The sequence below is a fragment of the Callospermophilus lateralis genome, chromosome 1 (genome assembly GCF_048772815.1).
Source record: "Callospermophilus lateralis isolate mCalLat2 chromosome 1, mCalLat2.hap1, whole genome shotgun sequence".
NCBI lineage: Eukaryota > Metazoa > Chordata > Mammalia > Rodentia > Sciuridae > Callospermophilus > Callospermophilus lateralis.
The window spans coordinates 30648185-30664828 of record NC_135305.1 but is presented as its reverse complement, the minus strand read 5'-3'; the positions used below and the strand labels follow the sequence as shown (position 1 = coordinate 30664828).

Sequence of the window (16644 nt, the reverse complement as noted above, 5' to 3'; positions counted from 1 at the left end):
GGAAGACAAACAGATCCAAAAAATAACCAACCTCCACACTGTTTCCAGGAAGCAGTGAGACAAGTGTCTCCTACTTTTCTCTACAAGTTCTTCCTTATTAGACTTATTATTGTGAGATAAACTACCTTGATAAAAATATAAATATACAGTGCTGAAGTGAGCCTGCCTGATTTAAAATATGCATCCAACAGTTTAGGATGTAGTTCTGATGCTCACTGAAGACAGTTACCTCATCCAGTCCAGATAACCATGACAGATATCTCTTCCCAGATTATCCACTGCAAGAGGTCCTTCCTTCCTCCAACCAGCCTGTGTGATATCCTTTCTGATCCATGAATAATTAACTTTGTTCCGGAATGAGATTTAATATTCATGATTTCCTCCACTGAGAGTGAAGCATGAAAGTTAAGAAGTTACTAGCTCTAGGATGAGCGAGCCTATGCTTTCCCACTTACCAGATGTGTCATAAAGTCAAATTCTATCTCTGAACTTCTGTTATTTGTTGTGTAAAAAGGATGTTGTGAAGAATTCATGAGAAAAATTTAGACAGCATATGACAGATACATAGCTAAGCAACTGCAGTTACAACTATTATCTTAAGAAAATTATGGTGCTGAGGTCACAGTACAGTGGTACAGTACTTGCCTAGCATGTGTAAGGCACTGGGTTCATTTCTCAGCACCACATATAAATAAATAAAGATTCATTGACAACTAACAATAACAACAAAAGAAAACTATAATTATGATGAATTCAACAGGGAGAAGTATGGGATGTTACAAAAAGGGAACCCAACCTAAAACAGATATGAGGAAAAGCTTCACAAGGGCAATACTGTTTAACTCTCTCATCCCCAAGTCCAGATGGGGAAGAGACAACAAAGAGACTGGCAAAGAAACCAACCAAATAACAGCATGGATAGGGACTAGACACAAAGAAAGACCAGTGGGCTGCCTTGGACAACTCAGCAAGAGGTATAAGAAGGAGTGCAGTTATCACAGGGAAGGTGGCCCAGAGTAATTCCGGGTTCTTGAGTTAGCTGGCTGCGCCTCCTGAGTGGAGGAGGGAATACACAGGTGAAGAGAAGCACTGGAAGTGTGGGGAAGTTTAATCTGTTTGAGCAACGTGACAAGAGAGGAAAAGGGGTTTCTCCAACAGTCAAGGTTTTAAAAATTAAGGTTTGTCAGTCCAACTCACACTAGGAACTTACAAAAGTAAAAAAAAAAAAAAAAAAAATTGGCTGAGTGCTATAAACAGATGCTGCAAAAAATGATCAACTCTTGTCTCATCTCTAGGAGTTTAAAGTCGAGTGAGGCAAGAGCAAAAAACAGAATCTGAGTTGGAAAAATGTTCATTATTCTTGTTACACTGCACTACTCCAAGAAATCATCAATGGACATAAATACTTATAAAGGCAAACTGGAAACAATATAAATGAGGCATGAAGGAAAAGAAGGAAAAGAGTCCAGCTTGGCAATTTAGAAAAGCTACTGAAGACTGAAGTGAAAAACGAACAGGTCCATTATATTACCTAAGTGCCTGGCTGCCAATTTTTATTCTATTGTTTGTTTATTATTATTATTATACCTTAGCTCCATAAACCTCCAATACCATTTTTTGTGACATGTACTAAGGGATTGCACTTTTTAGATCATCCTCTCAAAACATAATGTTGTATATACACAGCTAGAAACTCCAAAAATATTTTAATACTGCTTAAAAAAATAAATATACAATTATAGTAACATTATCTTATTACTGTAATTATAATATTAATACAATATTGAAATGTAACCTAAAGAGTAATCAATTTTTTCTATAAATGTCACATCTGAAAAGTCTCTAATAATTTTTAATTTTATCTTATAATAAGGTTTTAAATTTTTTAAATGAAAGAGTGTTAACACACTTTTATAATATTATACTTATGATTTCACTGAACTTTATAACTTGATCCAAATATCTGAAATAGATTATTCTGAAAACAACTGATATAATTACTTACATTTGTAAAAAACGAAAGAAACAACCACTTGAATTATTTTCTTGTTATTTAAGCACACATTGTTTAACATTCTAATTATGAAAACAAAAAAATAAATGATTTTCAATTTGTTCCCTGGCCCAATTTCATCAACATCATCCAGAAGTTGTTAAAATACAAGTTTTCTCGGGTTAAACCTCAGACCTACTGAATTAGATGCAAACTATATTCCTATAGGTCCTCTAGGTGACTTTGATGCACATTGCAATTTTGAGAATCAGTGGCTTAAATCATTATAAAAAGACTGATCAAGCAGGCTTTTCTTCCTTCTGGATAGGCTCTTATCCTTTGGTTTTCAAGATCTTTTCTTTACCTCCTAATTTTTTTCCTGTCTCTCTACCATTCATTCAGAATCTCCTGTACTGGTTTCTCTTGCTTTCTGCCCCTTCAATGTATCCATACCCACTGTTGTTCCCTAGGTTTCTCTGCTTTGCTATCTCCTGTTCAGTTGCTTATATGTACTATGGGATGGTAGTGCTTCTTTCCAAACGATTATGAACCCAAAAGGTTAAAAGTTACTGCCAAAGCAAACTCACCCACTAACATGGTTTTAATATTTAAATCAATGACTCAATAATTATCTAACTTACCTTACCTACAGAATATTTCTACTTATTTCTCATTTGGTACCCCTATATGTCCAAAATCTAATTCCATCAGCAGCTCCCCAAACCTGGCTTTCCTCTTCTTTTTCTCCGTTATGGCATGTTAAGCGGTCAATTATACAAACATAAAATTTAACAGTGATTCCTCATAACTAATTCATCAATCTTGTCCTGTATTTATAAAATCTCACAAATTTATCTTCTTTCATTTTAAAGTACTGATGTATGTGCCACTGTGCATATTCTAGCTACCAAAGCATTTTGTTGCATTAAGCTCTGTAGTTGTTATAAGCATGAGCTTTGGCTACCTATCTCCTCCCACTTAGACCTATCAGAGATGTCAAGGAACAGTAGCCACTAGGAGAAAGAATCTTGAATACCAAAGCTATTTTAATGCTGACACTTCAAATTCTTCTGCTCCATTGGCAAGCACTTATCAGGCTTGATGGGATTTTTTCTTTACACAAGATCGAATTCTGATTAGTCCTCAGCACTGGTGGAAAGGTTCTCTGAGCCTTTCTAACAGATTTAGATACCACCTGGAGCTGGCTGACCCTAGAAACACTCTTTTGTTTAATTTCTCTAATTATCTGCCTAGTAAATAATACTTGAAAATGATGTTTTGAATATGCTTTCCATGCGTTACAATGTGTCTCCCAACTAGTCAATAATCATTCCATTCATCTTCCTGGGCACCAAAAATTTATCTTACTTACATAACTGTACTTCTCCAATGGTGAGAAGAGGCACTGCCTTTGCCTTTTAGAATCTTCATGCTCCTCAGGGCAATAACAACAGGGGATAGAAGAGTGCATTTTACTAGCTGTAGACCCCTGAGTGAATGGTCCCTTCAAATGATACTTTATAAACCTATTTCAAAATGAAGATAAAGACATTCCAGGGAGACAGAAAGTGAAGGGCATCAATGTGTATAGTGGGTGGAAAGGGGAGATGGAGGCTAAAGGCAGCACCTCAAGCCAGTGCTAAAGAGAAGATGGTCCAGTTAAATGATCACACTCAACACTGGTTCCAAATTACAACTCTAGAACACACAGTGGTGCAGATGGCTAAAATTACAATGGTCAGACTCTCTCTTCTAAGGAAGGTTTAATTCAGGACTGCGCCCTACTTTCTAGCATGATATATCAAGGGCTTATAAGAATGTGGCTTTTCTCAATTTCTATAAATCCATTGTTAAAAAAACAATGTCTACTATGTTAATCAATAATCCTTATATATAAATATGTTGTAGTACCTTTTGAATTTAGCATCAGGAACATATTTTTTACCATTAACATAAGATAAAAAATCCTTTTATATAACAAGATTAGCAGAATACTTTCCTTTTTCAAATTCTTTATGCCTACTGAGAAATTAAGAGCTGCATTTGATGCTTGCATTTATCTAAACATAACATGATATCCTCCTAGTCCTCAATCTGTGTTAGCCTTGTATTTGATTTGATTCTAATGACTATATATCCTTTTAGAGTAAAAAGCAGCATAACTACCTCTAGTCTCTTCTGAATTAGGCTAAAAAATATAAACAACTACATAGATGTGGCCAATTGTAGCATTTCCCCTAATTATCTGCTCTCCCCATTCCCTGTAAGAACATTTTACATTCCTGCTCACTTCCCTTGACTTTATGCGCAGAAGCATAGTTTTTTTCACCCTGTGGGTGAAAGCTACTGATGTGTCAGGGCTGTTTGCTACTTCAATATAATCAGCAAAAGTATACAGACTACATTTTTAGTAGTATGTTCAGACACTTAAAAATTCTAAATGTAAACTAGGCTACGGAGCATGATAAGGATTCAGAAAGGTTTGGAGTTTCCATCTCTGAGGACCAGATCAAGGAACTGTGTGCACTGAGTCTGAAAATGGATTGGGGACAAGAGATATGAGGAAAGGAGACACAGGATCACTACCATCACACATCTGGACAGTAATGAAATAAAAGAACAGGAGGAAAAAAAGCACTGACTCACTCTTTGTCTTTGAAGGGCAAAACTAACTATAGAATTAGAAAGGGACAAACTTTGATTTACCATAGGGAAGAGATTTCTAGCAATTAAATTGGTCTAATAGAAAAATAAGTAGTCTTGCAAAATAATATGCTTTGAGAGACTATGAGTCACGAAACAAAAGCTTGATGGCCATCATGTATTACAGACATTATTGAAAGAAAACCTTATTTTGTGGTAACTTATACCAGATGACCTCTCAGCAAGCACCCTTCCAATTCTGATTCAATAAATTCTCAAGAATTATTCATGATACTGCTCAGTTAGGTCTCTTGGACAAAAGAAGAAAAGATAATTTCCCTGACAATAATTAGCTATAGAATAGCTTTTAAGAATCTGTCATTTTTCTGTGTGCCATGAAAATGCATACCATTTCTTTTCCTCTCAATTCATTATTACTGTTCCATATTTTCTCTAAAAAAGGCAGGACTAAAGCATTTTGTACATTTTATTATAACATTAATGAAATTTGGAATTTATATTAAAGAACACAGACCATTTCAACAAAGCTAAGATTAATCAAATAAGATCACTGGTAAATTCCAATTTTGTAAATAGAAAACTGATTTTTTTTTTTAACAGAAAACCACTAAAGTTCCTGAATGGTATAGATGGCAATGTGAGAAGACAACTCTATAACTTAATATGTCAAATGTACAGACCTATATGTGAAATATAAAGGCTGAGAGCATATAAGATATTTAAACACTGACATTAAAAAAATCCACATAACCTTCAAACCTGCATATTTAAAAAGGAATTTCTTCATATTGTCTGCCTTCTATAAAATCATCAGTAAAGGTCTTATCTGCAATAAGAACAATACTTCCTATTATCTGAACATTTAGTTTGTAAAACCCTTGAATTTGAATACCAGAGGATCACTATTCACTCTGCCTATCTGAAAGGAAGGCTGTGAAGATCTATAAAACAATTAAGTAGAAAAACAATGTGTAAATGTGCAAATGGTACTATCAGCATCCTATATGTACCTCTAACTCAACTACATAATTTTTATTACATTTCAATTAACAGGAATATTTTTAAAAAATTTAGAAGATGCAAATATTTAACAAGTTGTTAATGAAAAAACTAACATTAAAATTAGTATCCTACTATTTGGAACATTTAAAATGAAAAGCATTGACATATGAGATATCTCAAATCTCTTGCTGCATGGAGTACTGCAGTTATCATACAATGAAAACTTCAAGTAAAAATTATTCAGTAACAAAAGCAAACCAATTTAACTGGTATAATTTTTTTTTTAATCAAAAGGGGTAGCTACTTACCAACAAGTCTTATTACATTCAACGTCGTATTTGTTAAGATGGGTGCGTTCACTTTATTTAGACTGTAATCTGATTTCTTCCGACTTTTTAGGGTTTCTCGAGAAACACTTAATACAGAAAAACAAGAGTCTCAATTAGAATTATCAAGTAATAAACCAATAAGCTATTCAGTTTAGCATCTAGCTTTCATTCACTAATTACTCACTGAAATTCTCACCATGTTTCAGATGAACTCACAGTACAGATACAAAGATAAATAAGCAGAGAAATATAAGTACTCTTCATGTATTTCTTTGATTCTAAAACAAAATTATCAACCATTAATAAAAAGCTACATCACTTAAAAAGCAGATTTTCTAGGGAAATTATATACATAGGTACAAATATACTAACTTTCCTGATTGCAGAAAATTAGGGAATAAAATACCCTCCTTAGAATAAAATATAAAGTATGATGGCAATGTTGGGGTAGAGAGGCTGCACTAGATACAAAGGAAAAGCAGAAGTCATATGGCAAGTGCAGAAAACAAAGGACAGCAAGTAATGAGGCAGAGGGAGTGAGAATATTGTATGCTGAGAGAAGTACTGGAGTCCACGTTAGTAGCTTGTAGCAGACAGAAAAGTGACAGGAAAAGAGGTAAGCACAGATCAGATCACTGAAAGCAATCAAACCTAAATAGTATGAACCCTATCATGAATGCAGTAGTAAACCAATAAAAACTTTAACCAGGAAAATGGCATGATTAAATTTGTATCTAAGAAATAAAATCTAAATTCATATTAAGAATGAATTGGAAGGAGGTAAGACTCTATAAAGCCAAGGTAAGAAAGATGATTGAATAATCTGGTACAGAGATGATTTTGGCATGATACAGGATGGTCATTACATCCTAGGACAGGAAAATTAATATATTCAAGGGAAACTGAGAAGTTAGAATTGATAATAACTGCTAACCAACTGACTTCAGTAATTCACATGACTCAAACTTCTTATGGGTAGGTTATAGGGTTTAGGAGTCGGCATTAACTACCAAAAATAAATGACTATTTTAGTGATTTATTTCAACTTAATAGAGCTTTCATTTTGGCCAAAATATACTTAAAACATATCTAGTGAAGAAATTCAGTACATACATAAAAACCCATACAAATAAATTTTCCCAATTAATATATCTACAACTACATGACTTGCTCACTTTTAAGGAGATAATTATTTCAGTCAGTGTTTCAAGTTAATCAAGTATCTAGAAATCATGAGGCTTAAGAGTAAGGAAGAGTGTACTTAAATCTATCATTTAAGTCCTTTTGTTGTTGCAGTACTGGGGATTAAAACCAGGATCACACACATGGCACCTAACACCACACCAATCCCCAGTCCCTTAAATCTATTATTTAAGAAAAGTACATTTGTGTCTTGCTAAATTTCTGATGTTAATAATATCAATAAATAAAAATCAGGCACATTTAACAGGGAGGAGGTAAAAAAATTTCTAATATAATTATCATATTGTCTGCCTTCTATAAAATCATCAGTAAAGGTCTTATCTGTAATAAGAACAATACTTCCTATTACCTGAACATTTAGTGTAAAACCCTTGCATCTGAAAATACCAGAGAATCACTATTCACTCTGCCTATCTGAAAAGAAGATAGTTGGTCACAAAACAAAACTCAACCACTAACAGAAAACCTTAATAGAAGGTCCATATACAGAACTCGAGACACCAGAAAATAAGTAGAGACCTGCTGTATTTACTAGATTGAGGCAAAAACACCACAAAGAAAATAATGGCCATTTTCTCCCTGAGGTTCTCTGATCTATGTGAAGTAAGTACTGCCCCGAAAGGCAGCACTGATTTTATAAATCTAAAGATTTTGTTCTTTTGTAAAAACTGTTGATCACTAAATTAAAAGATCTTTGGTTATGCCGAATATTTTCATTTTCATTTCATATTGTTTAAAAATTTGTAAAAAGATTGTCTTGTGAAATTTTTAAAAAATAGGAATTAGAATCATACTGCAAAAAACAATGTCAAAAGGGCTATGTAAATTTTAAGAAAAACTAGTTTAAAACCTTTCTTTAGCCTTTTAAAATTACCTGATGTGATATACTCTTTTTCTTTATTTTGAAATAGTAACAGTCAAATTCATAGTCAAATGAATTCATTTGTGAAATACCAAAATAAAGCTTTGCTAAGTAGAATTTTTCTTAGAGATATTTTTTCTTGAAAATCTACTGTTATGGAATATAAAAAAAACCCTACATTTTCAGTCTTTTGGAATCATTCTTTAAAATACATTAACTTTTTTCAAAGGATGTGATAACCACTAAATTTTTATTTCATTTTTTTTTCTTGACCTTTAAAGGTAATTCAATATGTCAAGAGTACAACATTAAATGCTAAATACCATACACCCTAAACAATTACCTTTTCACAGGAGCATCTCCTGTCTGCTCATCCACATAATCTCGCTTGAGTTCCTCGGGAACATCACTGTCACTGTCATATTCCTGATAGGCACTCTTTTCTTGTTCATCAGATTCATACTAAAGAGAACAGAGTAAAATACAACAGTGAGTACAAAGAGCAACCTTTCTTGAGTTCTTTCAAAATAATTAAAAGTACATCAATTTTATAAGAAATAGTTTATCTAGGTAAATTCTTAATAATTTAGCTTTAATTTTGCCATCAAGAATCCTCCTTTCATTTTCTTCTCTATCATCCTACTTAATCCAGCTAAATAGAAATGGAAAAAAAATTATACCTATAAAAGCTTGTAACTATCTAATAAAATCACATCTCCATTTACAAAACAACAACAACAACAAAAGAAACACTGAGGGCTGGGGATGTGGCTCAAGCAGTAGCACACTCGCCTGGCATGTGTGTGGCCTGAGTTCGATCCTCAGCACCACAAACAAACAAAGATGTTGTGTCCGCCAAAAAACTAAAAAATAAATATTAAAATTCTCTCTCTCTCTCTCTCTCTCTCTCTCTCTCTCTCTCTCTTTAAAAAAAAAAAAAAAAAAAAAAAAAAAAAACACTGAACCTTAACTGAGGAACAGAGTGTTCTTTCTTTCTTTTTATTTACTGGACTTCAATAGAGAAACGAAGAGTACCTTTTTCTTTCTTTTTAATAAACAATCTAGAATTTTCATCAAACTTATATCCAATTTGTTAACTCATTATAAAGAAGTTGAGTGTGCAATTCTCAACCTCTTTAGAAGTACTAACTCAGTTAATAAACACATACAACACACATGATGTTCTACTTAATTCATTACAATGAGCTTTAGTTCCAAGAACAGCTTAGGACATTATGTTCAACACCCAGGGACCTACTGAGAGCAAGGACAAACATGGTTGGTTTACTCTTGAAAAGATGTGTACCTTCCTAACATTTTCACCATTTATTGTGTTACCATGGCCAAATGCCAGCAAGGGGAAGGACAGTGGAACCACGCAAGGCACAGAAAGCAGTGGCAATATCATCATCATCAAACTATTGTTATCGATTAATAGGGTTAAGATCTGGCCAAAAATTATTATTTTGAACCCATGCAATCTGCTTTCATGAATTATCTCACTGAGACTAAAAACCATTCTGAGAAAGTTTAATCTCATTTGACAGTTGAGGAAACTAATATGATGACAAAATGAAAACAATTTAAAACCACTTTTTAAAGTTCTATTAAGGAAAAGCATTTCGTTAGGCCATATTTAGATTCAGGTTCTCAAGGACTTAAGTTGTATCTAAAAGATTAGATCACATATTAATAATTGCAAAAAAAAAAAGCAAAGTACGCTTCTCCTATACATATAAATAATTTGATTCCAGTGATCTACAGATCAGTATTTCATGCAAACTAGGGTTTCCTGGTTATTACAACAGAGATTAATGATTACATGGTATAGTGGGTATTCATTATTTAATTAGATTCTTACAAATTTGCTTAAAATTTATTTGTAAGCTCCAAATCAATGTTTAAGAGACTTTTGTGATTATTCATGGACATGTGCAGAGGCACAAACTCTGAGTCATCAAATATACACATTTTCAGCTGAAGGTATGCTCTGCTTTCTTTTTGCTCTTATACCATAAACAGTTGTCCTTATCATGGTTTATTCAGTATTTTATATTTCCATGCTTTTTGTTGGTGACTTTGTTTAGAAAGGCTTCCATTTCAAGACAGTGCAGAAGTCTTCTATAGTGTTCCTAAGTACAAGGCAGATGTGATTTCCCTTACAGAGAAAACGCTTATGCTGGATAAGCTTCATTTAGGCATAAGTTACAGTGCTGTCAGTCACAAGTTCAATGCTAATGAATCAACAGCATATATTACATACGATGACTTTAATAGAAGCGTACATAAAACAAGGTCATGAATTGATGAGTTGGTGAGTATTTTGCGACTAGAAGCTCACAGGAATTTAATTCTATATGAACCACAGAAGCAATGGTTTAGCATGTGCTATCTGAAGTGTTCACAGCAACCATATGGAATACAATTAATGCAAATAATAAGGATCAAATACTGTGTGGGTATTTTAAAATTTTTATTTATTTTTTTCATTTTCTAATTTTAATTTATATTTTTTAAATTTACAAATCATTATAGAGGGAAACATTATTTCAAAATAACTGAAATGCCTTTTAATTCTTCTCAGTTTAGTCTATATAGGGCAAAATGTCACCAAAGAACCATAGTTTTAAATATGGCTTACTGTGAAATAATTTAAAGTTCATGATAAGACATGATGATGGTATATTTTCCTAGTTGTAGTTTTAAAAATACATGTTAAGTAAACAAAAGAGAAATTCCAAAATTAAATACAGAAACAAATGTAATAGATTTTTCTCAGGTCAAATCTGAACAATTTTCACTCTGGCTTCTTCACCAAATCTAAAATAAAAATCATGGTGAGTTCTTTTAGAAATTATGACACTTAGAGGATGCATCAAACAACATCCTTTGCCAAGTGAAATATTTTGGAATACCTTGATGGCAATTGGGAAACAAGAATTTTCCTCACTGTTAATAATGGATAACTCAGAATCGCAAAATAATTTTCTAAGAGTCACACAGTTAATAAACAATAAAGGCAATATTTATTACCAGACTTAAAATTCTTTCCACTAAAACACTATTAAGACTGTTTTTGAAGTGCTCAAAATGTTGCTAAAGCAATGTACTTCTAAATCTTAAAAACATCCCTGCCAAGTGACTAGAAAAGACACTACTCTCTCTCTCAGATAAAGGAACATGAAACAAAATGATTAGATACCCAGGAGTAGAGCTGAGAAAAAAGTGCAGATGACTTATTCCCTCCCATAATCTGGTAAGAACATAAAGCAAGCATAAAGGCAAAATGTATTGTTCAGAAGGACATCATCAACAAAATGTATTGAAAAGTCGCTACCTATACAAGTACTATTGTAAGAATATGCATGTACGTACAAAGGTAGCTGGTATGTGGATAAATAAATCTAGCAAATTACCTTCCTCATTGGTTAAAACACTTTCAAATAAATCTAACTTCCTTTTCACAGTACGTTTTAGAAATATCACATACCCCATTAGAAGCCAAGACATCTTCTGTTTCTTCATCTTTGTGGCTGGCCTGAATTTCAAATGGATTCCCACCACTACAGTATTGCTCAAACAAGGTAACTGTTTTCGAAGAAGTTGAGACTGGCTGCTTACTAGGCGAAACTGATGGGGAACGAGACTGTTCCATGAATTTAAATTCCTAAACATTAAAAAAGGAACCAGATGTCTTCTAGGAAAAACAATAAAATTCAAGTAATAAACATATTCTATCAATGTAAATGTAGAGTGAATCAGGGAAAAAATCACGACCTAACCTGCTTTTAAATTTATAGGTTGTCTGAAATCACAATCTTAGAAAGACAAGTTTAAATGTTTCCTAATGACAACTCAGTCAATTATATCACTTAAATCAGTGCTATCTGCATCAAGCTACTTTTGGCGTTGACTTTAAGGAATTGCACAATTTTTTTTAAAAAATAGCTTAAGAAATTTGAATGACATTTAAAGAAAATTTAATGTAGCAATAAAAGTCCTAGCAGTTTGAACAAACAGAATTATTTATAAAAATGAATTAAGTCACTTTGCTTACTCATATGCTTGTACCATTTAAGATATTCTATAATACAGCATTGAAGTATATATCTTACTTTGTTGTGTACATATCTGTAAACCTTCATTTTCTTTTCTTTATATACCAACAAGCAGACAACAAAAACACAGGTGATATTTAACCCATTACATTCCATTAACTTTCTACATACTATTGGGAATATCACCTGGCTTCTCTATGCTTATATTTCTTCATCTGTAAAATGAAAGGAACAATCTAGATTGGGAGAATCATAAACGCCAGGGCTAAAAGAGTTGTAATACTTGGTTCAAATCATGCATTATCCAGATGAGGAAACTTGAGATGTTCTGTAGGGATTCAGTGCTAAATTCAAGATTATACAGCTAGCTAGAGAAAAAGTTATCTTTTAAAATAATATTTAAAGTTCATTTGAATTATATTTTTGATTTGCTAATTTATCACAAAAAATTCAACATTTTTCTATATCTAAAGATTAATCCCAAATTTCATATTCAATAATATTCTTATTATAAGATCCAATGATATTATTAAAAGGTATTCTTAAATTTCTAAAAGATACATTGCATTGGCTTGTTAAGTTTTAAATTACGAATGTGTGCTTTTTCTTTCTAAACTTCAAGGACACCTTAAATCAGATTCACTGTAACGCCTAAGAATCATGCGATTTATTTTTCTAATTTATAATTTTATAAACAAGGGGTTAATATAAATTAATGACACAATTTTTTTAAGTATCCACAGAATACAGTACATGCATCTAGGAATATGGAACATGAATCTAGTAAACAACAAGTTTTGCATAATGTTCAAGGTAACCCCTTTAAAGGAAATAATGCTTCCCTGAATAGAAATGTTTCAAGGTGCCTCTAAAATAAGTTCTTATACTAAGTATGTATGTAGACATTCACAATTTGATAGTTAAATAAAAATTCAAATAAAATTATTTAAATATATTCTAAAATTAATGTTAAACTTAGAATTCTAAATAATGTTAAGAAATTATCTTCATTATATTAGAATCTGTAGATTCTGTTAATGTTAATTACATTATTTTAATAGTGCTAATTAAAATTAATGCTAATTTTATTGTCTTTGAAACATTTGTTACCAACACATTTCAGTATTTTTAATATTTGAATATTAGGAAAGGAACACACTAGAACTAATCATGTTGTCTTTGCATTTATCCAGACTAAGAAAACTGATTACAGAAAGCCATTCTTTTCAAAGTCAAAAACCGAACATACTACTTTCAACAAATGGATCTAAGTATATGCGCTGCATTTTGATATTTGATATTTGTATAACAAAATATTTCAAACAAATATTTACAGTGTGCTTCAATTAAAGGTAAAATCAACATTTTGATTTTACCTTTAATTTTTGATTTAGGACTTTTTTTTTTTTTTACAGATTCCTTATTCTATAGAGATTCAAGGAATCCAATTAACTAATAAAAATTAGGTAAGTTTTTTTTCATAAGTATCTCTTTTATTTCTGAGGCACTGTCTCAGTATAGGCAAATTTATGAATTGTAGTACAAATTTAAGAGCCTTAGCATAATTAAAAAAGACTTAGCATAATTTAAGTCCCTTTAAGAAAAGAAATATTCTACATATGTAAATAAGCATTTTTACTCAAAAGTACCAAAATATAACTAAAAGCTTTCTGAAAACTTTAAATATAGCAATATACCCTTTTCTGAATTTGAAAGAAAAAAAGGCCAATTTAACTGCAATTCTTCTTAGGCAAAAAAGTTTTCCTGAAGAATGTAAACTGTATTTTGTAAATAGATGGATTTTTCATACTCATGAAACGATCACTCTTATTGAAAGGATTTACCACTAATGATTTTCAAGAAAGGAAGACACATCATGGTTACTTAATTTCACTTATTTTTTAAATGCTCAAATATGCTTTTTTAAAAAGTAAAAAGATCAAAAGATGACAAAAAGACACAGTGCTCTTAAGAAAAACTTACATGAAGTTGCAAAATGCTGAAATTTGACTTAACAGGACAAAGTTCCCAGGTCTCATTCTCTAAGAACATTCTCAGTTCATCAAGTCGTGTTCTTAAAATAAAGAAAATGAACACCTTAAAGAAGAAAAATACTCTGCACGTAGGAACTGAGGAAATAACTACCATATAATTATAGGATTACCATGATCATAATCAATTTTGAGAACCCATTCACATTAACACAATAAACATAAATGTTCATTTTTACTTGCTAATACTTTATCCTTTAGAGAAAAAAACTCTCAAATATTTACTAGCTGAATATCTTTACCTTACTGCAAAAATAATGAATGTGTGGAAAATGGCATATTTATTAAGGAACAAAACTAAAAGCTTGTCACTAACTCATGTGCCTAAATATCTTGTTAATCATATATCAATGCCAAAACACAGAGAAATAATTTACAAATTATTTTTGAAAATATACATACTAATACTTTATGCTAAACGGCATAGATCTGACCCATACTTACTCAGCTATAATATCAAGATAATTAGTCACTTCTCCAAAGATCTTTAGTCAGGGCCTATGTCCACATATTAAATTAGTAGGTAAGACATGTATGTTAGTGCACTGTCTGAACAGTCAGTGGACTGTCTGGACAGTATGACATCACTTATGTCATACTCCTTTTCTTTAATGCTACTGTTCTATCTGTCCAGAGTAATCCTTATGTCATATATAGAGTCCCAGAAAAACAAATCCTTGCTTCTAGTTGAATAAAGGGTCAGCACCTGTCCTATTCTTTCCCTTCTTACCACAAGCTGTTGCTATACACTAAAAAACAAAAATCGAGATTTTTCTTTTTTTCCAATACAGATTCTAAAGTAAAGAGGTGATAAACACATAAATCTATGGAAAGCAGGAACTGCTTCAAATATTGGGTTTAACAAGCAAGGACCTTAAGATTATTATGTTAAATAAAACAGAGACAAAGATGCAAAAATGGATACAAAAAAAAAAAACTTCAAACAAATGTAATAATAAAAACAAAAAAGAGTCAAATAGAAATTCCAGAATCAAAAAATAATAATACCTCCAATTAAAATTTATTGAATAAGCAGAACAGCAGACAAGAAGACAGTATCAGTAAACTTGAATACAGATCAATAGAAAATACCCAAACTGAAGATCAAATGGAAAAATAGAAAAAAAAAAAAACAGAAAAGATCATAAGAAATATGTAGTAGAGTGGAAACATCTAGTGTGCATGCAGTTGCATGGAAAGGACAGAAAAAACGAGCAGGAAAAATACTGGGAGAGGGAATGGCTTAGAAATGGTAAAAGTGATTTGTGTCCATGCCTAATACCACACACTAAAATTAACTAAAATGAATTATACATCTAATTTAAGAACTTAAATTATAAAATGTTATAACTCAACAATAAAAAGACAATTAACCCAATTAAAAAATGGGCAAAAGCTCTGCATAGACATTCTATAAAGAAAATAAACACAAACACACGCACGCACACACACACAAATGGCCAGTAGCACATAAAAACTTAACATCTTTAATCATTAGGGAAATGCAAACCTAAACCATAATAACATTCACACATACTAGAACAGCTATGATTGAAAGGAAAGAAAATTAGTGTTGATGGGTTTTGGAGAAATTGGAACCCTCAGACAATAATGGTAGGAATGTAAAATGGTACAACTACTACTGTGGAAGATGGTTTGGCCGTTCCTCAAAATGCTAAACATATTTATCATAGAATCCAGCAATTCTACTTTCTGATAGTTTCTTGTAGCAAATTATCACATAATGAGTGGCTTTAAGCAACAGAAACTTATTCTCTCACAATTCTGGAGGACAGAAGCCCCAAATCTGCAACACTGGGTGAAACTAAGGTATTGGGAAGGGTGGAGTCCCTCGAGAAGTTGTACGGGAGATTCCATCCACCCCTCACTTTTTCCAGCTTCTGGTGGCTGCTGGCATTCTCAGACTTGAGGCCACAGCAAGACCATTCTAATCTCTGCCTCAGGTTTCATGTTGCTTTCTTTTCTATGTAGTTTTTCCTCAGCATCTGTGCTATCTCTCTCTCTGCCTTCCTCTTATTTGTGATGGTATTAGGGTTAGGGTTAGGATTAGGGTAATATATAAAATCAAATATAAAAAATGTTTTAATAATTATGCATTGCCACATAATTTCTATGTCATCATTGTTTAAATAAGAATATTTGTGCTTCTAGAAATCTTGCAACACCTAGCAGAAGAATGACAACTTTGGTGTATGCAAACTTAGTACATGAACATAAAGAAATTTAAGGAACTATATATTTTGTAATTTTAAAAGATAAAAATTCATAATGATACTGTGTTCACTTATACTTTATACAAATTTGCCCTAGAAAAAGATAATGATATGTAAATTTTATACAACTACCACAAATAACATGAGTACACTTAATAAATAGATGTTCCTCAAGAAAGCAAAATGCTTCTATTTTCACCTTTTTATTGTGTCTACATCTTCAAACAAATAGCCTCAATAGACTTCCA

General features: G+C 32.1%; 1 protein-coding gene across 1 annotated transcript in view; it reads right to left on the bottom strand.

The window, feature by feature from the left end:
* The window catches only part of Vps50 (VPS50 subunit of EARP/GARPII complex), a 116729-nt gene that overhangs the window by 38603 nt on the left and 61482 nt on the right, over positions 1-16644 (bottom strand). Inside the window, exons 17-20 of the mRNA XM_076861192.2 lie at positions 14095-14185; positions 11544-11720; positions 8397-8515; positions 5968-6074 (exon numbers count right to left, since the gene is read on the bottom strand). Coding sequence (XP_076717307.1) covers positions 5968-6074; positions 8397-8515; positions 11544-11720; positions 14095-14185 — 494 coding nt within the window. The remainder of the gene's footprint in view (positions 1-5967; positions 6075-8396; positions 8516-11543; positions 11721-14094; positions 14186-16644) is intronic.